The sequence below is a fragment of the Chiloscyllium punctatum genome, chromosome 8 (assembly GCF_047496795.1).
Source record: "Chiloscyllium punctatum isolate Juve2018m chromosome 8, sChiPun1.3, whole genome shotgun sequence".
Taxonomy (NCBI): Eukaryota; Metazoa; Chordata; class Chondrichthyes; order Orectolobiformes; family Hemiscylliidae; genus Chiloscyllium; species Chiloscyllium punctatum.
This window is the reverse complement of record NC_092746.1, coordinates 67,584,544-67,607,039: the sequence shown is the minus strand read 5'-3', so window position 1 is coordinate 67,607,039 and position 22,496 is coordinate 67,584,544. Positions and strand designations below refer to the sequence as shown.

General features: G+C 40.3%; 1 protein-coding gene across 10 annotated transcripts in view; it reads left to right on the top strand.

Moving 5' to 3' along the window:
• Positions 1-22,496, top strand: part of tbc1d5 (TBC1 domain family, member 5) — a 511,825-nt gene that overhangs the window by 476,307 nt on the left and 13,022 nt on the right. For all 10 annotated transcript variants that reach the window (XM_072575721.1, XM_072575720.1, XM_072575718.1 and 7 more), the window contains one exon: positions 12,849-13,034. In XM_072575721.1, the coding sequence (XP_072431822.1) occupies positions 12,849-13,034 (186 nt within the window). The remainder of the gene's footprint in view (positions 1-12,848; positions 13,035-22,496) is intronic.

Below are 22,496 nucleotides of genomic sequence, written 5' to 3'. Positions count from 1 at the left end.
TTCTAGGCTGCCCAGTCATCAGGAACGTCCAGCATTTATATTGCCTTGTCCTGTTCAAAAGTTATTGGTTTCTGTGAAATACCCCCTCATTTTTCTAAACTCCAGTGAATGCAGTTCTTACCAATCCAGCCTTTCTTCATCGATCCAGCCATCCTAGGAATCAGTCTGGTAACTTTTGTTGCCTTCCCTCCATAACCAGAACATAATTCCTCAGGTAAGGAAGTCCATGTACTCCATATCACCATAAGTGCCCTGTACTGTCTCTGTTAACTTTTCAAAATACTGCAGCTGATTAATTAGATAAATTAATAAATTTATGCTGGCTTTTCCAAATTAAACTATATTTTTCCATATGACTGTTAATCTTATCCTGAATAATTGTTTCTAAAAGGTTTCCTACCATCCAAGTTAAAGTGGCTAGTCTGTAATTCCTGGGTTTATCTTTACAACTTTTTTGAACCAGTGTATAATATTTGCAATTTTTCAGTCCTCTGGCACCACCATGAGTTCAGGGAAGATTGGAATATTGAAACAAAATCAGAAATTGCTGGAACATCTCAGCAGGTCTGGCGGCATCCATGAAGAGAAGGCAGGGTTAATGTTTCTGATTCAGTGACCCTCATTCAGATTTCCAGCATCAATAGTTCTTTCAGTTTTTTTTATCTATGATTGAAAGATTATTGTCAGTGTTTCTGCAATTTTCCCTCTTTCTTCCTTCTATATCATTGGATGAGTCTTTCCCTAGTCCTCCTGCCTTTGCCAACCTTATGTATTGCCATTTTATCCAGTAACTCCTTTAACAAGTTTTAACTCATCTAATAACTGAGTTTCTTTGTCTATCACTGTGGCCAATCAGTGTCTGCATCAAAGGTAGAAGTAGATGCAAAAATCCATTTGACACCTTTCCATACCTCCTGATTTTATGTGTAAATCCTCTTGATTCTTAAGAGCCACAAAGTATAAACTTTCACTGCTGTAAATTATTTACATATTTCCAGTTATTAGTTATGTGATAGATTCAGACAGAAAATTGTGTTTCTAATAAATCATGGTTATCTGGAGCTGGTAATCAGATTTTAGTTTTGAACGATAGTAAATTGATTTTATAAGAGCATGAATTGCTTAGAGGAAAGATTTTTTTTCGCATCTTAATTCACTGAATTGATTGTGTCTGCTTTTGTGTCACAAATGTTGAATACAAACTAAAGTAATACACTTACTCATGAATAGTTATGATTTTTAAAAAATCATTTACTAAGTATTTATAGTCATTGTCAGATGAAATAAATTTTTATGATAAAATTAGGTGAACAAAGGCAATTTTTATCCAATTTCAACAGCTCTATAAATTCAATATCGTAAAAATATGCACCGTCTACAAATGTTTCTGCAGAGGTCTGCTTTAGTATATTTAGTGTTAATCATGCAATGTGTTATAATTAGTTTGCCTGTAGTTGCACAAATGTCATGGTTGTTACCAAAAGGTCCACATCTGTACTTATTAGTGATGGCTAAATGTTAATCACATCAGATGAAATAGCTCACAGCCGGCTGTAGAAGCAGTATATAACAATCACAAGCAAGGTCATACTTGTTTTTCTCTTGTAAAATGCTCCCAAACCAGGCTGTGATTGTGTCATAGCAATAACAATTCCATTTCATTTAAGGGATTTCAAACAAATCAAAGTCTATTTTTAGTCTTGTGATCTTGAACTAGATTATTGTGTAAGCTTTTTTTTAGTGGATAAACAAGCAAGTGAAGAACGACCAAATCAAAGTTTAGAGCCATGTACTGTTATTTCTAAAGGCATACTGGCCAACTAGTAGCATTGCATTCCCTAAATTTGTAGTATGAAAACATACTTATTTGACTTAAACCATTTGCTTTGTGTCAAGAACATTATTTTGTTCCTTTTAATCCTTTGTGCTACAGTAATTAAATATCAGTAGCTGAACTGAAAATTACTTGATTGTACCAGTACTGGAATCCATTTGAAAATACTAATAAAGTATATGTAATAAGACACAGAAGTGATTTGGGCAGGAGATGAAGAAGGCAGACATTTGGGAAATTGAGAAAACTGGTGGCTGCCTATTGCTAAATCAGTAAATGGCACAGCCAAGTTCATGACTTTTATAATAATATCCACTGTTCTTTACCTTTGTACAGTGAGCTGGGAAAGAAATTAAAGTAAGTATTACAGCTCTACTCACCGCAGAATACAGGTAATCAAATGTTACAACTAAGTACAGTCAAGCAATGTCACAAAATAGTGCAGATTGGTGGTTTTACTAGTAGAGGCATCAATAATTAAAAATTGCATGTTCATGCACAGTAACTAAATGTGAAAACTAAGAGTTATTTCACAAAGCTCTGGTTTTCCATTTGAAAGGCCTTACATAATAGGCTTTTATAGAATTAGTGTTGTGAAAAGATAGAGACAGAAAGTAAAAATTAAGAGTGAAAGTTTAAATAGGCCAATAAATCAATATTAAATGGAATAAAAAGGGTTTTTAATAAGCATTAATAAACATTACTGGATTAATCTAGATGGGTAGTAACAACTCAAGAATGAAGATGGAACTCTATTTTTCACAGATAAGGTTATGGAGAAAATACTGGACTACTTATACTGTAGTATCTTCATGGAGAAAGTGAGGACTGCAGATGCTGAAGGTCAGAGTCAAAATGTGTGCCGCTGGATGCTGCCTAACCTGCTGTGCTTTTCCATCACCACACTTTTTGACTGTAGTATCTTCATGTCTACCTAGTTAGGAAAATATTAAAACAAGGTAGTATTATTGATAGAGTTAGTGTTGAGGAGTCATGGATTTAATAGTATCATTAAGAGAGTGAGAAGGGAGTTTGGTGGAGCATTAAATGATTTGCCACAGTTGAGGCCGAGGCAATTATTTTTTTAAGGGAAGAATTTGATAGATTGCATCCGAATGCTAAAAGAAGGAGGGGTTGTTGTGGTTCTGTTCACCGAGCTGGGAATTTGTCTTGCAAACGTTTCGTCCCCTGTCTAGGTGACATCCTCAGTGCTTGGGAGCCTCCTGTGAAGCGCTTCTGTGAAGTTTCCTCCGGCATTTATAGTGATTTGTATCTGCCGCTTCCGGTTGTCAGTTCCAGCTGTCCGCTGCAATGGCCGGTATATGGGGTCCAGGTCGATGTGCCTATCAATTGAATCTGTGGATGAGTGCCATGCCTCTAGGAATTCCCTGACTGTTCTATGTTTGGCTTGTCCTATAATAGTAGTGTTGTCCCAGTTGAACTCATGTTGCTTGTCATCTGAGTGTGTGGCCACTAAGGATAGCTGGTCATGTCGTTTCGTGGCTAGTTGGTGTTCATGGATGCGGATCGTTAGCTGTCTTCCTGTTTGTCCTACGTAGTGTTTTGTGCAGTCCTTGCATGGGATTTTGTACACTAGTGTACAACCAGAAGCGGCAGGTACAAATCACTATAACTGCCGGAGGAAACATCACAGAAGCACTTCACAGGAGGCTCCCAAGCACTGAGGATGTCACCTAGACAGGGGACGAAACGTTTGCAAGACAAATTCCCAGCTCGGCGAACAGAACCACAACAACGAGCACCTGAGCTATAAATCTTCTACCAAACTTTGAAAAGAAGGAGACTGTTCACGAGCTTTGAATTGCTGTGGTAGAAATGGCCATTGTCCCAGAAGGCCATCAGGTTGCTCTCTCATCAAAAAGAAATAATTGGTGGTGAGTTTAACCTGAGCGTCACCCCCACACTTGAAGTGTGGGGGGAATTGGAGAAGGTGGGACCTTCATGATAACCTCAGCCAGTGCAAGAATTTAATTCACACTATTCGCATCATGGCAAACCACCCGCCCAGCAAACTGAGATAACAGACTCAAAGAAGCCAGCAGAGACATCATAAGGCTGATGGCTTCCTCCATTACTATAAATGTTTGAAAACAGGAGTAAGGCAATATTCTGTATTATTTCTGAACCTTATTGGTGTATTCAACATACTGGACAGTGAAGACTGGCATCCATGTGTTCTAGGCATTTTAAAAATGATTTCAGGTATTTTACACAAAGGTGATTTAGCAGATTTGCCTTTAGATCGAGTATTGTTGAGCAATATGTGTGATGATGGTTGCTCTCCTATATAATATTGTAACTTTGACATGGTTGAAGAAAGATCTTGGAAACATTGGTGAAAGATTGAATGCTTGTCCTAATGGTTGATTCACATTAATACCGAGGCGTTCAGGCATATGTCGTTATGATCGACAAACTCTTAAGTTAGATTTATAACATAAAAGGAGAAAGGAGCATAGAGAATATGATTTCTGGCATGCACTAACTTTCAGACATTGGATGTGGCATAGAAATTTTCACTCTTTCCATGACCCTGATTATTTCCTTAAGTGGTCTAATATCCTTAATAGGAATTTAAAGACAGCTATATATCTGTGTGTGCAAAATTATACATAATCCAAGGATTTAATATTAGCACTCTGTTTTGAACTAGACCAGGAAACTCTTATCTTTCAGACACGTATTTTGTTACACCCTCTGATAATAGGATGGGTTACATTAAGTGAGATGAGACTTTATTGGAATCATTAAGCTTTTTTTTCCACTTTTATGTAAAATTTCAGAGCAACATTTGCACTCAGTTTCACTCATATTCATCACTACAACTTGCTTGTCTTCACATAATATTAAAAAATCAATGTAACTGAAACAGAACAAATCCTGATGAAATTCTGATGAAGAGTTACTCAAAACGTTAATTCTCCTTTCTCCCTGCAGATGCTGTCAGACCTGCTGAGTTTCTCCAGCAATCACTTTTTTTTCAGAAAAAATTCTCTGCAGGAAACATTGAACTTTAGCTCGAATTACAGATAAGCATCAACAAGAATATACTGGGGCAAACATCAGTGTAATCTAATCTCTCCTATACCCCAAGGCCTCTCATATACTCCAGCTCCTCACTACATTTTCTGGGTTGTTTTTATTGTTATACTCGAAACCAGACTTCAGTGTCACTTTTAGTCAAACCAAATCTCCCTCTCAGCAGAATCCACCAACGTAACTTAGCAATAATTCTGCTGACTCCAAATAAACCGAGTTGTTGAGAGAAAGTCAAATGTGACCAACTGCTGTTGATCAGAATACCCAGTCTGAATCCAGCTAGTTCCCTTGTGTAATTTAACCCTTCAAAAGTTAGACTTTGATCAAAAGTTGTATTTGTACCATATATTATTACACCAAACTTCAGCAGTGTCAGCACAGTTTGAATACTATTACTGAACACTAAATAGAGGATAGATCAGAGTGGTGCTGGGAAAGCACAGCAGGTCAAGCAGCATCCGAGGAGCAGGAAAATCGACATTTCTGGCAAAAGCCCTTCGTCAGGAATGCAGCCCTCGTAATGAAGGGTTTTTGTCCAAAACATTGATTTTCCTGCTCCTCGGATGCTGCCTGACCTGCTGTGTTTTTCCAGCACTACTCTGATCTAAACTCTGGTTTCCTGCATCTGCAGTCCTCACTTTTGCCTACTAAATGGAGAATGTTGTGTACAGGCTTTTGGTAGTCAGGAGGTATGTTAGTCACTGCAGACTTCCTAGCCTCTGTTCTGGTCAAATAGCCACAGTATTTATACGACTGGTTCTGTTCAGTGGTAACCCACAGGATGTTTATAGTGAGAGATTCAGCAATAGTAATGCCATTGAAAGTGTGATGATTATTTCGCTTGTTGGAATGGGTCATTGCTTACCACTTGTGTGGCAAGTATGTTATTGTCCACATTAGCCCAAGCCTGAATGTTATTCAGGTCTTAGTGCATATGGACATGGACTGCTTTAGTATCTGAGTAGCTGCAAATGATGCTGAGCATTGTTCAACCATAAGTAAACATTTCATTTCTGACTTTATTCCTGAAGGAAGGGATTTGACTGAAGATTCTGAGGAATACCTGCAGCAGTGTAGGATAAGCTTGTGATGGAACAGGGGAAAAACAACAGGTGTGCTTTCTTTATCAGGACCGGCCTGAAGTAATTGACCACAAACAGCCACAACCATCTTCCTTTGTCTAACCAATGGAAATGTTTCTCCTAATTCCATTAACTTCCATTTTGTTAGGGTTCCTTGATGCCATACTTGGTCAAACCCTGCCTTGATGTCAAGGGCATTCGCTCTCACCTCATATCTGGAGTTCGCTTTTTTATCTGTGTTCGGACCAAGGCTGCAGTGAGGTCAGAAGCTAAGTGTCTATTAATGGAATCCAGATTTAATGTTAGTGAGCAGGTTCTTGCTGAGCAAATGCCACTTGATAGTACTGCTGATGTGTCTTCAATCACTAGGTTCATGATCAAAGGTGGACTGATGAGTTGGTAATTGGCTGGGTTGGATTTGTCCTGCTTTTTGTTGACTGGAGGTACCTAAGCAATTTGCCATTTTGGCAGGTAATTGTCAGTATTGTAGCTGAATATGACCAAATAGCTGGGGTTGTGGCTAGTTTTGGAGTAAAAGCCTTTCTTATATTGCCAGAACGTTGTCAGTGCCTCTAGCCTTTGCCGTATCTCACGCTTTAAGTGAATTGAATTGCTGAAAATTGGAATCTGTGACATTGGGGAGCTGAGGAGAAGGCAGAGTTGAATCATCCATTCTCCACGAATGGATGGGTTGCTGGTGCACTGGATATCCACTATCATCCTAGGATGATGACGTCTGCATGTACAAGGGGGCATAACTGCAAATTGAGGGGTGATAGATTTACGACAGATGTCAGAGGCAGGTTCTTTATGCAGAGAGTGGTAAGTGTGTGGAATGCACTACCTAGTAATGTAGTCAACTCAGCCACATTAGGGAGATTTAAACAATCCTTAGATAAGCACATGGATGATTTTGGGATAGTGTAAGGGGACGAGCTGAGAATAGTTCACAGATCAGTGCAACATTGAGGGCCAAAGGGCCTGTTCTGCGCTGTAGTATTCTATATTCTATAATTAGGAATGGGGATAATTATTAAGCCCCCTCTATTTGTCCATTGTTAACTGTGCACTACCATTCACAGTTGAATGAGGTAAGAGTGTTGAACTTAGCTCTGAGCTGTTGGTTGTGGGATCAGTTAATCTGTAAGACAGTGCTTATGTTATTTGGCATGCAAAGTTACTTCACCACATTGAGTCTTTAGTTTCAGGAATGCCTAGTGTTTATCTTGACATACCTGCTGGACTCTCCATAGAACCAGGTTGATCACCCATTTTAATGGAATAGTAGAATGGGAATATACTAGGCCATGAGGTTACAGATTGTGTTTGAATATATTTATGCTGCTGATGATGATCCACATAGCATTATGGATGGTCAGATTTTGAGCTACTAGATCTGTTGGTAATCTATCCTATTTAGCATGGTGTAAATACCATGCCATGTGGCAGCTGGTAAAATTTGAATTCGGTTAATAAATTAAGAGACAAAAGCTAGCCACAGTGATGGTGACTGTGAAACTACCATCGATAGTAATAAAACCATCTGATTTACTAATGTTCTTTAGGGATGGAAATCTTGTCCAGCCTACATGTGTCTCCAGACCTAATCAATGTTGCCTCTAAGCTTCATAGCTGTGCACTGCGCAGCCACTGAAAGGCTCCATCCAGAGTGATATCACTGATTGTGGCATTGTCTTCTGGTTCCAGAAGTCGCTGCCACACACAGAATATGCAGCTGGAGAGAACACAGCCCACAACAATGTGATTGTCTGTTAAGTGCCCCCTGAAATGGCATGGCATGCACTCAGTTCAGATGTAATTTGAGATCGCTAACATGTCAGTTTTGTGATCAGAACCAACACCTCATGAAAGAATGACTGTAAAGATGGGACTTTGCCTTCAAAAGGACTATATGGTGGTCACTGACTATCCTGGGCTGATGCATTTGTGACAAGTTGTTAAGGATGAGGTCAACGAGGCTTTTCCTTCTTTTTGATTCCCTTGCCAGTTGCTGTAGATCCAGTCCAGTAGCTCTGCCCTTCAACCAGCTCAGTTTTTGTTTCCTCCCAGCCACTGTTGGAGATGGACATTGAAATCCACTAGCCAGAGTACTTTCTATGGCCTTGCCAACCTTGGTGGTGCTTTCATGTGGTTTCAACATGGAGGAGTAATGCTTTATCAGCTAAGAGGCATTGGAGGGTTGGTGTTAATTAGCTGAAGATTTCTTCATTAATGTCTGACAATGGCTACTTAATGCATTGCATGGGCAACTCTATCTTGACTCTGTGCCACTGTTTACCTACTTGTGCTGATCTAATCTGCTAATGCATCAGGACATATTCTGAATTGATGATGGTGGTATCAAGGATATGGGAAGTTTTGATTCCATGAGTATGACTGTGGAATAGTGCTGCTACAAACTACTAGATGTTATTAAGGAGGACCTTTCAGGGTCAACAGGGCTATATTTGCTGTTTCTTCCAGTGCTAAATTTCTTGCCAGTTGGTTAATTCAGTCTCATTCCGCTTAATCTCCATAACGCTTTAATGCAACTGAGTGGCTTATTTGACCATTTCAATACTGTTCGTGCAAAGACTTGTACAAAGTTGATGTTGTACTTTTCCATGCTCCTTCATAGTGCTAGTAGGCTTTCTGGCAGGTGTGTTACTGTATTCTTATACATCTGTTATATAGGGTGTTGGTGAGACCGTAGTTTGAATAAAGTGTTCATTTTAGATCACCTTATTTAAGGGAGGATGTAAATGCTTTGGAATATGTTCAGAGGAGGTTTAATAGATTGATACGTGAGTTGTCTTATGAAGATTGCATGGGCTCAGTTTGTTTCCACTGGAATTTAGAACAGTGAAGGGTGATTTGGTTGAAATATATCAGTTCATGAATGGTCTTGACAAGGTGGACATGCAAAAGATGCTTCCTATTGTGGATCAGTCAGAATCCCGAGGGCACTGTTTTAAAGTTGGGGTCATCCTTTCAGAGATGAGATTTTTTTTCTGAGAGTTGTGCAGCTTTGAAACTGTGCCTCAGAAGGCAATAAAAGTGGGGTCATTGAAAATTTTAAGAAAGCAATGAATAGATTTTTGTTATGCAGAAGATAGATAGGAACGTGGAGTTCAAAAGACAAACAGATCATGTTGAAGCAGGCTCAAGGAACCAAATGTCCTACTTCTGCTCCTGTTTATTAGGAGTGTGTTTGGTGAGGAGAAAATAGGATAGGAGAAGGAGGATTATATGCAGGTGTTATTACATATGAAATAGAACCAGCCATCAGACATGCAGTCCTTGAATTCATCACTAAATTAATTTAGATGACTATAATATTCTGATCAGTCTTTCCTAAAGATTCCTTTACAAGGTTATAAAGTAGCCATTTGCATTGCACAGTAATATATCTAAAATAGTCTGTTTTGTAGATTGTTCCTCAACATATTACTGTAGAAAACTTTTCTGTAGACAGTCATTTCTTGTGGCCTCAGTCTTGACTGCACCAACAGAGTAGCAAGCACTATCTTCTACATTAGGGTGAGAATATGTGCCTATCCTCAGCCGAATTAGGTGCCACTACTTGTAATTGTTTGCCATCTAGTCCTGGAAGAGAAAAAGGAAAATGTTTCTGTGAGTGTAGTGCAGTCTGATTGGGTGACGTATCTGTCAGACAGCACAGCTTTGTATGTGGGAAGTTGTGTCTCTCAAACTTGATTGAGTTTTTTTTTGAGGATGTGACCAAAAAAGGATAGATGAGGGCAGAGTGGTAGACGCTGTTTACATGGAATTTCGTAAACCTTTTGACAAGGTTTCGCATGCTAAGCTGGTTAGTAAAGTTAGATCACGTGGATACAAAATTGACTTGATGGTACAAGACAGTGGATGGTGGTGGTGGAAGATTGTTTTTTGGGCTAAAGGCCTGTGACCAGTGGTATTCCGCAGGGATCGGTGTTGGGTCCATTGGTGTTTGTCATTTATATAAACGATTTGGATGCGAATTTTGGAAGCGTGATTGGTAAGTTTAGGAATGACATCAAAATTGGTGGTGTAGTAGGTAGTGAAGAAGGTTAACTGAGATTACAGAGAGATCTTGATTTAATTTGTCCAATGGGATAAGGAATGCAGATGGAGTTTAATTTAGATAATTGCAAGGTGTTACATCTTGATAAGACAAACCAGGGCAAGGCTTAAACAGTTAATGGTAGAGCCCAGGGGACTGTCAAAACAGAGAGATCTAGGAGTTCAACACATAGTTCTTTGAAAGTTACATCACAGGTAGACAGGGTGGTAACGAAGGCATTTTGCATGCTTATCTTCATTGCTCAGACTATTGAGTATGGGATTTGGGATGTCATGTTGAGGTTGTACTGGATGTTAGTGAGACCACTTTTAGTGTACTGTGTACAGTTCTGGTCACCCTGCTATAGGAAAGTAAATTGGAGAGGGTTCAGAAAAGATTCACCAGGATGTTGCCAGGAACGGAGGGTTTAAGTTACAAAAATAGGCTGGATAGGCTCGGAGATTTTTAACTGGTGCATAGAAGGATGAGGCATGATATTATAGGGGTTTATAAAGTCATAAAGGGCATAAATAAGATGAATAGCAAAGGAAATTTTTCCAGGACAGGGGAGTTCAAAACTAGAGGGCATATTTTTAAAATGAGAGGATAAAGATTTAAAAGGTACAGGAGGTGCGACATTTTCACATACACAGTGGTTCATATGTAGAAAGAATCGCCCAGAGGAAGTGGTAGATGCAGGTACAGTTAAAACATTTAAAAGACATTTGGACACATATGTGAATAGGAAAGGTGTAGAGGGATGTGGGCCAAAGTAGGTAAATGGTCAGTATTTGACCATTGGTAAACTTGGTCAGTATGAATGAGTTGGACTGAAGGAACGGTTTCTATGCTGTATGACTCTGAATATTTGGCAACATATTTAAGTTGTGAGAATAAGGCTGCAGTAGCATTAAATTTGGAAATGAGGTAAATGTAAGTGAGTTGTGGATCCAAGAGACTGGTAGATAGGTGAGTGACTATAGTCCATTGATCAATATAGGAGGCTACTAAATCAGTCATTAAAAATTAGCATCCTTGTATATTCTTTTCTGAAGGTGTTGGTCTAGCTGGCAAGAACCCTGAAAGGTGGTGAATCACAACCTTCTGCTGCAATCCATCCAGTCATATAAACTCATAGTGCTGTTAGGAAATGAGTTCCAAGAGTTTGATCCAAGAATATTATGTGTAGTGATATAACTCCAAATAAAGATGCTCATTCCTGATGAAGAGCTTCTGCTCGAAACATCGACTCTCCTGCTCCTCAGATGTGCCTGACCTGCTGTGCTTTTCCAGTGCCATACTTTTCGACTCTGATCTCCAGCATCTGCAGTCCTCACTTTCTCCAAAGTTGGCAAGCGGTTTGCAAGGGAACATGCAGATGGTGGTGTTCCTTTGCGTCTGCTGCCCTTGTTTTCCTATCTGGGAGGATTTGAAAGGTGTTGTTGAAGCACTGTTAGTTAGTTGCTGGAGTGTATCTTGTACATGCTGCCATTGTGCATTGGTGATGCAGGCAGTGAAAGTTTAAGCTGATATATGGAAATGTCAAAGCAGGCTTCTTTGTTCTTGGATGAAATTGAGCTTCTTAAGACTGGAGACGCACTCTTCTCAGCAAATGGATATATTCCACCACGTTCCTAATGTGTGCCTTGTAAATGGTGAACAGAGTTTGGGGAGTCAGGAGTTGAGTTAGCATAAAATTCCCAGCCACTATCTTGCTCTTGTCATAATTAAAACCATTTACTGTATTGCACTTCTGGGCCTCCTGTTTTCTGATTTCAGTGCAACATACTATCTCTAACTCCATTGCTAAAGATAATAAAAATACTTGCTCCTTTAAGCAACACAGTTTTGTGGAAACCAAAAATCCATGTACAGTCAATCTCAATATTACTCCCAAAGCTAGGGAGATTCTTGTATTAGTGTCTGTCCTACATCCCTGCGAAGGATAGAAGTTTTCTCTGAACATCGTTCTTTTATCATGTCTAACCTTCAGTCTCTCTCTTTCCATTACAAACATTATTCTTTCTTACATGTTATAAATAATAATGAATAATAATTATACCATCTTGTTTTCTCTAAATTCCAGATCCAAATGCTCTTCCTGTGTTGAAATTGTTCTCTCTTATCTCTAAATACAGCCAACTTAGCAAAGCATCAGTTCGAGTTCACAGAGTCAAATCATTACTTGCAGCCATTTTGTTGTGTTATTTTAAATTGAAGAGCCATTTTGTGGTTAATAAAAATCTGCATATACTTGTTGCTTCTGACAACAGCCTAAATTCAAATTTTAGATCCTCAAGTTTGCCTCCTCAAAGTTTTGTACCAGAAAGGTAGTCATTCTGCTCAGCTGATCTTGACACCCTTTGTCCTTTCTTTCAATTAGTTCCATTTTGATTTTCCTCCTCTTTTGTCCTCAATGTTGGCGGTGCCCTGTGCTAAGGATAACAGCTTCTCACTGACCTTTCTCAGTTTAAAAGCAGTTGACAGATTGTTGTGGAAGCAGTTTTTTTTTAAACTCTGTGATTACCCAAAGCTGCTGTAGATTCCAAAATTGGATGTGTGGTATAATTTCATGATATATACATTTCATGATAATCTGAAGTCAAACAATATTGTATACATACTGCTTTGTAGAGTATTGATGGGAAGGAAAGTATAATTAACATCACAGTTGCTCTTTTTTTCAGAAAGCCAACAAATGTTAAATATCTGTTTCCACATATTTTCAAACTGCCTTTTTTGTTTTGAGAATTCTTGCTGAGTTTTGCTATCTTACAAATGTGACATTCATTGTCTTAAATACAAACAGATTAAAGATATCCTGAAAGGATCACTGCGGTTTAACCAGAGCCAGCTAGAAGCAGAGGAAAATGAAGAGATTACAATAGCAGATAACCATTACTGTTCCAATAATCGAGGAGAAGGTGCAGAAGGTGAGAGCAAAAAGCTGCTGAATACTGACAGGGAGATGCAAGTCACCGTGAAAACAGAAGAGGTAAATCCATTCAAATTTTCTAATGGTTGGTGATGGATAGCATTGTCAAAAAGTTTAACTCTAGCATAAATTACTAAACATTGGAATGTGCTACATGTGAACGTCAAATAATAGATTCAGCTTCAGTTCTCTGCTTAAAATGTAAATAATACACACTACTTCAAATCGTAAATACTTCAATTTCTGTTATTAATGTTTTGAAATAAGAGGTTTTGTTTCACATTTGTGTATAGTAAAATCTTCCCCTGTGCAATCAATATGTGTTTTAAAGGGAAGGTGCTGCGGTTTCCTCCCACAGTCCAAAGATGTGCAGGTTAGGTGAATTGGCCATGTTAAATTGCCCATAGTTTTAGATGCATTGGTCAGAAGGGGGTCGGTTGCTCTTCGGAGGATTGGTGTGGACTTGTTGGGCCGAAGGGCATGTTTCCACACTGTAGGGAATCTATTCTAATCTTTCAAAGCACAATTTTTCTAGAATGTGGGCTTGCACAAGAACGCAATTATTGCTTTATAGAAGAACTGCCTGTACAATTCTGCCACAGTTAATGGTCCACAGCATCTCATGGATGCCCAGTCTTAAATTGCTAGATTTGTTTGAACTCTGTCCCATTTGGCACAGTCATTGTGCCAGACAATATGATGCAGGGTATTCTCAATGAGAAGATGGGGCTTTTTCTTCGCAAGGATTGTGCGGTAGTTACTCTTACTGATATGTCATGGACAGATGCATCTGTAGCTGGCATATTGACAAGGATGAGGTTAAATGTGTTTTTTTCCTCTTGTTGGTTCCCTCAACAACTGCTGCAGACCCAATCTAGCAACTATGTCCTTTAGGACCTGCCCAACTCAATCAGTAGTGCTGCTACTAAGCCTCTCGTGGTGCTGCACATTGACTCCCCCATCCAGAGTACATTTTGAGCCCTTGCCACCCTCAGTGTTACTTCCAAGTGTTGTTCAACATGGAGGAGTACTGACTCATCAGCTGGCACGTGGTAATCAGCAGGAGCTTTACTTGTCCATGTTTAACTTGATTCTGTTACCTCTTGGGATGTCAATATTGACTCTTAGGGGAACTCCTTCCCAATGGTATAGCATTGTGCCACCACCTCTGCTGGGTGTGTATTTCCTGTCGATGGGATAGGAATATACAGGGATGGCGATGGTAGTGTTAGGACATTGTAAGGTATGATTATGTCTGTTGCTTGATTAGGCTCTGAGAAAGATCTCCCAATTTTGACACTAGCTCCTCAATATTAGTCAGGAGGACTTTGCAGGGCCACCAGGGCTGTTTTTGTCATGTTGTTTCTGATGACTAAGTCAATGTCAGGTACTCAGACCAGTTTCATTTCTTTGTTGAGACATTGTACTAATTAATACAACTGAGGGTATTTCAGAGGCAGTTAAGAGTCAACTATATTGTTGTGGGTAGGAACTCAGATGTCGGCCAGACCAGGTGAAGATGGCAGATTTCCTTCCCTGAACAAAGTCTTTGGAGGACATGACTTTTTCAGACAAGCGACAATGGTTTCATGGTCATCAGTTGATTCTTAATTTCAGATATTTTTACTGAATACAAATTCCATCATCTGCCATCATTGCCAGCAATTTAATCACATTACAGCCAACAGATGTTTTAAAAGGTCACACCTTAGAAACAGTGTCCCCAATTTGTCAATTGCATTTCAGCAAATTCACATTAATGAAAACCTCAGCTCTGCTACCGCCTGGCACCTCCAAGAGTCCAGGCTTCGGGCCTACTGCTGGCAAGAATCCAACTCCAGGCACTGCCATTGCTGCCAGGAGTCCCGATATAGCATAACAAATTGTATTCCAACATAATCTGCAACCTGATGGTTCAGCGTATCCCTACTCAACCATTACCATCAAACCAGAGGATCAACCCTGGTTCAATTGAGGATGCAGGAGGGCACACCAGGAGTAGCACGATACATAACTAAAAATGAGGTGTCAACCTGATGAAGCTACTAAACAGAACTACTTGCATGAGTCAGCATATTCAGCAAGTGACAGACAGAGCTAAGAGATCCCACAGCCAACGGATCAGCTGCAAACTCTGCAGTCCTGCCACATCCAGTTGCAAATGATAATGAACAGTTAAACAACTCACTGGAGGATGTGGCTCTATCCTCAGTGATGGAAGAGCCCAGCACATCAAGAAGGAAGTGAAGGCACAGTAGGTGGTTTTCAAATTCTTAGGATCCAGTCTGCCCCAAGCCTGCGGCATTTTCTTCTTCATGTACTTTTCATCATTTTTATTTTTACTTTTCTTTCTTCATCTTTGAGGCCAGAGCGGTGTCAGTGGGGCATGGATTGGGACTTCTGGCAGCAACGGCAGTTGGATTCTTGGTGGCAGTAGGCCTGGAGCCTAGACTCTTGGAGATGTCAGGCGGCAGCAGAGCTGAGGTTTCCTGGGGCACTGACAGCATTGTTGCTGTTCCCAGAGCAGGACTGTGAGGACCAGAACACCTTCCAAAGACCCTGCAGAAGCCTTAGAGTCATGGTTGAAACCCATTTGGAACAGAACATGAACTCTTCCTTCAGTAATTTCTTTTATCTTAGCTCAAAGTGGCACCAGATTGTGGTAACAAATCACATTTCACTATATCTTTAAGATATATGTGAAAATAAAGTCATTCATTAGTGCAAACAATAATACTGAAGCAATCTTTGGCCAGAATTGCTGAGTGGATGATCTATCTTGTCCTCCTCTGGTGGTTCCCAGTGTCACAGATGCCATCTTCAGTCAATTTGATTCACTCCCCGTGATATAAAGCTATGGTTGGAGGCACTGGATATCACAAAGTCTAAGGGTCCTGTCAACATTCTGGCATGAGTACTGAAAACTTGCGCTCCAGAACCTGCCACTCCCCAGGCCAAGCTGTTTCAATACAGTAACAACACTGGCATCTACACGACAATGTGGAAAATTGCCCAGGTATGTCCTGTAAACAAAAGGCAGGACAAATCCAACTCTATAATTACCACCAACAAAACAGTAATTGCTGAAAAATCTCAGCAGGCCTGGCAGTGTCTGTGGAGAGAAATCAGAGTTAATGTTTTGGGTCCAGCGAGCCTTCTTCATAGAGTCATACAGTATGGAAACAGACCCTTTGCTCCAACTAGATCAGGCCAACTAAGTTCCTAAAATAAACTAGTCCCACTTGCCTGCGTTTGGCCAATATCCCTCCAAACCTTTCCTATTCATGTACTTATCTAAATGTCTTTTGAATGTATAACTGTACCTACATCCACCTTATTCCACAAATGAACCACTCTGTGTACAAATGTTGTCCCTCTGACTTTTTTAAAATGTTATCCTTTCATCTTAAAAATATGCCCCCTATTTTTGAACTTCCCACTGTAGTAAAAAGACCCTTCCATTCACCTTATCTATGCACCTCATGATTTCATAAACCTCTATAGGGTCACCCCTTAACCTCATAAGCTCCAGTGAAAAAATGCAGAGCCTATTTTTATAACTTAAACCCTCTATTCTTGGCAATATCCTGGTAAATCTTTTCTGAACTCTCTCCAGTTTAAATAATATCCTTCTGATAGCAGGGCAACCTGAACTGCACACAGCACTCCAGAAGAGGTCTCATCAATGTCTTGTTCAAGGTCAACTCCCATACCCAAAGGTACAATGGTAGTGAGGAAAAAGGTCTGAAGGAGGGTCACAGGACCTGTAATTTGTTACTTGATTTCTCTCAACACCTTCAGCTAGACCTGCTGAGATGTTCCAGCAATTTCTGGGTTTGTTTCTGATTTCCAGCATCCACAGTTCATTCAAGCTTTTATTTGGTACTTACTTACCACCCCAGCAGTCAACTCTTGATCATCAAAGTGATAGAAGGTATCATTGACAGTGCTATCAAGCAGCATCTGTTTGGCAACATTGATATCCAGTTTGGTTCCGCCAGTGCCACTCAACTCCTGACCTCATTACAGCCTTGTTTCCAATATGGACAAGACAGCTGAAGTCTAAAGGCAAGGTGAGAGTGACAGCCCTTGACAGCAAGGGCACATTTAACAAAGAGAGGCATCAGGAGCCCTAACAAAACTGGATATAAGGGGACAAACCCTGTGCTGTTTGGAGTCATACTTGGCACATAGGAAGATGATTATGGTTGTTGGGCAGTCATCTCAGCTCCAGGACATCTCTGCAGGAGTTCCTCAGGGTAGTCCCCTTGGCCCATCCATCTTCAGCTGCTTGATCAATGACCTTTCCTCCACCATAAGATCAGAAATGGGGATGTTTGCTGATAATTGCACAATATCCAGCACCATTCACAACCTCTTAGATACTCAAGCAGTCCATGTTCAAGTGCAACAAGATCTGGACGATAACCAGGCTTGGATTGACAGTGGCAAGTAATTTTTGAGCCACACAAATGCCAGGTAATTAGTATCTCCAATAAGAGACAATCTAACCACTGCCCCTTGACATTCAATGTTGTTACCATCACTGACTCCCCCACTATCAACATTCTTGGTGTTACCATTAACCAGAATCACCAATGGACTCACTGTATAAATGCAGTGGCTATTAAGGCAAGTCAGAGGCAAAGAATACTTCATCAAGTAAGTCACCACCTGATTCCCCAAAGATGGCCCACAATCCACAAGGCACAAGCCAGGAAGCTTGACACCATCCAGGACAAAGCAGCATGCTTGATTGGTGCCACTCTTCCCACTACAGGCACTCAGTAATACTATCTATAGTGTGTACTGTCTACAAGGTGTATTGCAGCAATTCACCAAAGATCCTTAGACGGGATCTTCCAAATCCAAGATCATTTCCATCTAGAAGGGCAGCAGAAAGATGGGAATATCACTATCTGCAAGGTCCCTTCAAGCCATTTTGCACCCTGACTTGGAAATATAGAATCGTAGAATTTTACAGCCCAAAAAGCCATTCGACCCACCGGCTCCTGAAAGAGCACCCCAGTTAATCTCATTCTCTAGCATTCATCACTTTCAAATATATACCCAGCTCGGAGAATGTGCTTCCACCTCACTCCCAGGAAGTGCATTCCAAATCCGAACAACTCTGAGTAAAGGTATTTCTCCTCATCTCAGTCCTAGCTGTCTCGCTGGCAATCTTAAAATTGTGACCCTAGTTAGTGACATGCAATGGAAACAAATTGTCTTCCTTTACACTGTCAAAATTGTTGATAATTTTGAACACCTCAGTAAGGTCACCTCTTCTTCTCCTTGGAGTAGAGAAAATTATGCCCAATTTCTCAAATCTTTCATTGTATCTAAAATCCTTCATTTCTGGTACCATTCTAGTAAATCTGCTTTGCACTCTCTCCAGGGCTTTAAATTCCTGCTTTAAATAACTGAACAGAACTGAATGTAATGATGCCCAAGACTGAACACGTTATATCCCTTTTCTTTCTCTGTCATTGGGTCAAATTCCCTCCCTAAGGACATTGTGGATCTACCTACAACACACAGACTGAAGCGATTCAAGAGGGCAGCTCATCATCACCTTCTCAAGAGTAACTTGGGTCAGGCAAGGAATGCTGGCCAGCCATTAACACCCATGTCCCACGAGTGAATACATTTAAAAAAAAATTCAATGAACCTCCTGGTTTCTGGTAGCTGTACACGTTGATTGACTATGAATAAACCAACTGTATTTTACTTTTTCACTGAAGTGAAGCTAATCATTGGTATCTAACCTGAAGACAACTCTTTTTTTAAAAAAAGCATACATTTTGTCAGGATGTACAGAGTCAGATTTTAATAGCTGGTACGTCGAAAATGGCAAAGTCTATTGAGAGAAATTATTACTAATGTGGATTGTTAAAAAGGATGAATGAAAATTTCTTGTATTTAATATAACTTTAGTGAGAACCTTAATGCCCATGTTAATATAGAATTTGACTACATTATTATAGCCCCCGGATCCTCCCATAAATTAATAATGTAATCTTTGACTTGTCACTTTTTAATTTGCCTTTATTTGCATTTTTTATTAATTTCCCTGTTCACTCCAAATATTTGCTTTAACGTTAGACAAATATTAAAACTTTGACCTTATTCATCCCTGTAGAAATCATACAATTTCTTTCGTCCTGCAATGTAAAGCATAATCCACTTACCCCAGAAACATTGACTTGAGTTTGACTGTGATTCTGGGTTATGGAGAAAGCCACTGGTACATATGGAAGGAAATACAACAAGGTTTGACATCTGTTGATAAAATATATTTTCTTTTCGAGGGCTCTATCTGGCATTTCCCCTGGGGTTACCTTTTGGTTTCCAGGCACTACCTTTTGGCGTTCAGAGTCCTTCTATCTAATGGTTGAAGTTAGAAAGCAAATGTTCTTGAACCAGGTATTTGTAAACCTGTTCTAAGCCTCCATTAAAGGATGTTATAGTAATCAGAGACTACAGGCAGCAAGAACGCACAAACAAGTAAATCATTTTCAAATCACTGTTTGGTACTACTCAACTTGAATATGCTAGGGGAATAAAAGACATTTTCTGGCTTGAAGTTTTCTGGCTTGCACTCTTGACATTTTGCAAGAATACCCCTTTACAGGAAAACCAACATTTCTAGTACATGAAAGAAGAATGCTGATTGGTAGAGATGTTGCCATGGAGAATTCATCTAATTCTGATTGGCAGTTAACAGGCAAGCTTTGTTAAATTTTAAACCAGGCAGTTTAATTGGTCAGGACATTGCCATAAGAAATAAACCAGCAGATGGCTGACACCTATTTTATTGGGCCAAAGCAGGTGCAGTGTGTGTACAAGTTCATTCTGTCTACAGAACAGGACCCTGGGTATTAATATTTGTAGGAGAAAGTGAGGACTGCAGATCCTGGAGATCAGAGCTGAAAAGCGTGTTGCTGGAAAAGCACAGCAGGTCAGGCAGCATCAAAGGAGCAAGAGAATCAACGTTTCGGGCATAAGCCCTTCCTGGAGGCTTATGCCCGAAACGTAGATTCTTCTGCTCCTTTGCTGCCTGACCTGCTGCGCTTTTCCAGCAACACATTTTTCAGCTATTAGTATTTGTAGCTTTGAGTAGATCTAAGTGTGCTACTTTTCAAAGGTAAATTTGCCTGAAATCCCTCATTATTTTGAGTGCTGTTCATTTCTTTTAACTGAAAGATATAAATCATTCTGATATTTACAATAGGCAATTAGGAAATGTTAATGGAAACTTTTGCTGAGACTGAAATAGCAGGTTGTTTGTTTGTTTTCACCATGGCTTTAGTGGAGCTGTTGGCATCACTTTGTTACTTTGGCTTTCTTTGAGCATCCCTCAGTCCACAACCCAAGGTTATCCACAATATCTTTTTAATCATCATCTTCTGTTTTTACCCTCAAATATTCCAAAATTACTACCAGGACAAAACTGTCTAGTCTTCATTCTAATGTCCACATGTGACTACTTGTTTCTGTCTAACCAAGCTACACTTTTGAGTCCTGAACTTTTATTTCTAATATAACTCTCTCATTTGTCTTTCTATTATCTACCTGATTCTGAGCATCATCTGCCCTACCACCTTTTTAAAAGCTGTTCTCTTGCTTGCGTCTTCTTTGTTCAGTGATCAACTCTCACATTCCACGATAGTAACTGAACTAGATGTTTTTTTTTAAAACTTAGATCTACCATAATGTCTGGTCTTTCCTTTGTTATGGTTATGAGTGCATCTGAATACCTCAGATTCAGTATGCTTTGGCTTCTTATGCTATGATGCAGCTGCATCTCTGTGGAACCTTTTCCGAACCATTCTCATTATTTTCTCTCCCACAGCAATACACAGCATGGGTAACAGAAAATACCCTGCTTACTTCATTCTCAAACTGGATTTGGGTCATATACCCATCACCAACATTGATGACTTCTAAAGCATTATAGTACCAGCAACTCTAGATATTTGGGTTCACTAGAGAGTCTGTAAAGTCCATACAGCATCACCCGGCACAGTGTCAAAGGTTTAGCATAGACTGACCAAAGCTGGGTTTCCTACTTACAGTCACATTTCTGATACAATTTCTGATAACAGACCAGTTCAACCCTACCCAGGAATGAAGTCAACCTGTTCTTCTGCCACTTCTTTGATCATACAGGGAGCAATTGTCTGCCTGATGCTGACAAGTAGTACTTTAGATACGTGATTGACGAGAATTAGCAGGTACAATGTCCAAAGCATTGTATGCTATCTTGGGCATGTGACCATGTTTAATATAGTCCACTTGTGAGGGCATTCGCCTGGTGTCTTATATCTCATCAATGAACTCATTCATTGTACTTCCTATTTTCTCACCTCCAGATTTTAGGGCTTTTGTGGATACCTGATCTTGATCTTTTTACTTTCACGCTGTTAAAGCTTTTTGTGTCACATCTTTCAGTACTTCAGATTCTATTTCTTCTTTTAATTTGCAGTCTTCATTGTTTAACTTCTCAGCCGCTTCTTCAAACAGTTTAATGTGTGATAACCCCTACAAGGCCCATGGGGAATCACTAATTAATGCCCCAATATGAGTTCCCTTAGTAACAGGCAATGGCTTGCTCAGCTGGAACTCATCATCTGAGCCCTGAGTAAAGCAGACCTGGGGCCCTCTTGTGGTGCAATGGTAGTGTCCCTTCCCCTGAACCGCGAGTAAGGAATTGCAAGAGGAAGTCAACTAGGCTTCACAGGAAGCGGACAACTGTTGGGAGAAAGAGAAGGATCCTGGAGGAGAGGAGAGGAGTGGAGAGAATCCTGAAGGGAGAAGAGTAGACTCAGGGTCCTGATGTTGTTGTCTAGGCCCTGCCCTGGGACTGTGTCCTAATGGTGCTGCTGCCTGGGGCCCCCTGAGAGCATTGTCTTTGATTGTTGGGGTGAATCATTTATAGAACTCACCAGCACTGTCTGGGGCTTCCATTGTTTAAAATGGCAACCTCAAAACCATGATCACCAGCTGCAGGGCCCAGCCATATTTACATCAGGGTAGCAGCTGCTTCAGCGACGAAAATGAATCCATCACTCTCCACACACCTGCCCGAGGGCCTGAGTGTTAAACTGTATCCGCGCCCCAACATAACGATAGAGGCCTGCTTCGAGGTAATGGCAAGTGCTATCAGCCCACAAGCCATTGTCACAACATCTAAATCGTATAGAAAGCCATTGTTTTGCCTTCAGTCTGATCGGGCAGTGCACCTGGTCCTGGAGAACGGGCTCACTTTGGGTAAGACCTATATCTCAGTTGATCCTCAAGCACAAAAGGTTGTGATCTCCACTGTCCCATCATTTATTGCCAGTGAGCTTCTCCTCACCCATTAACAGCTGCTGGGGGATGTGCGGTCAGGGATTGCAACATCCCACTCAGGCTAAAGAACCCAAGTCCGAAGTACATTTACTTCTCCTGGAGCTATATATTCATTAGCTTGGCCCAGGAGGAGGTGACTGAGGGAAAGTTTACTGTGCTGTATGAGGG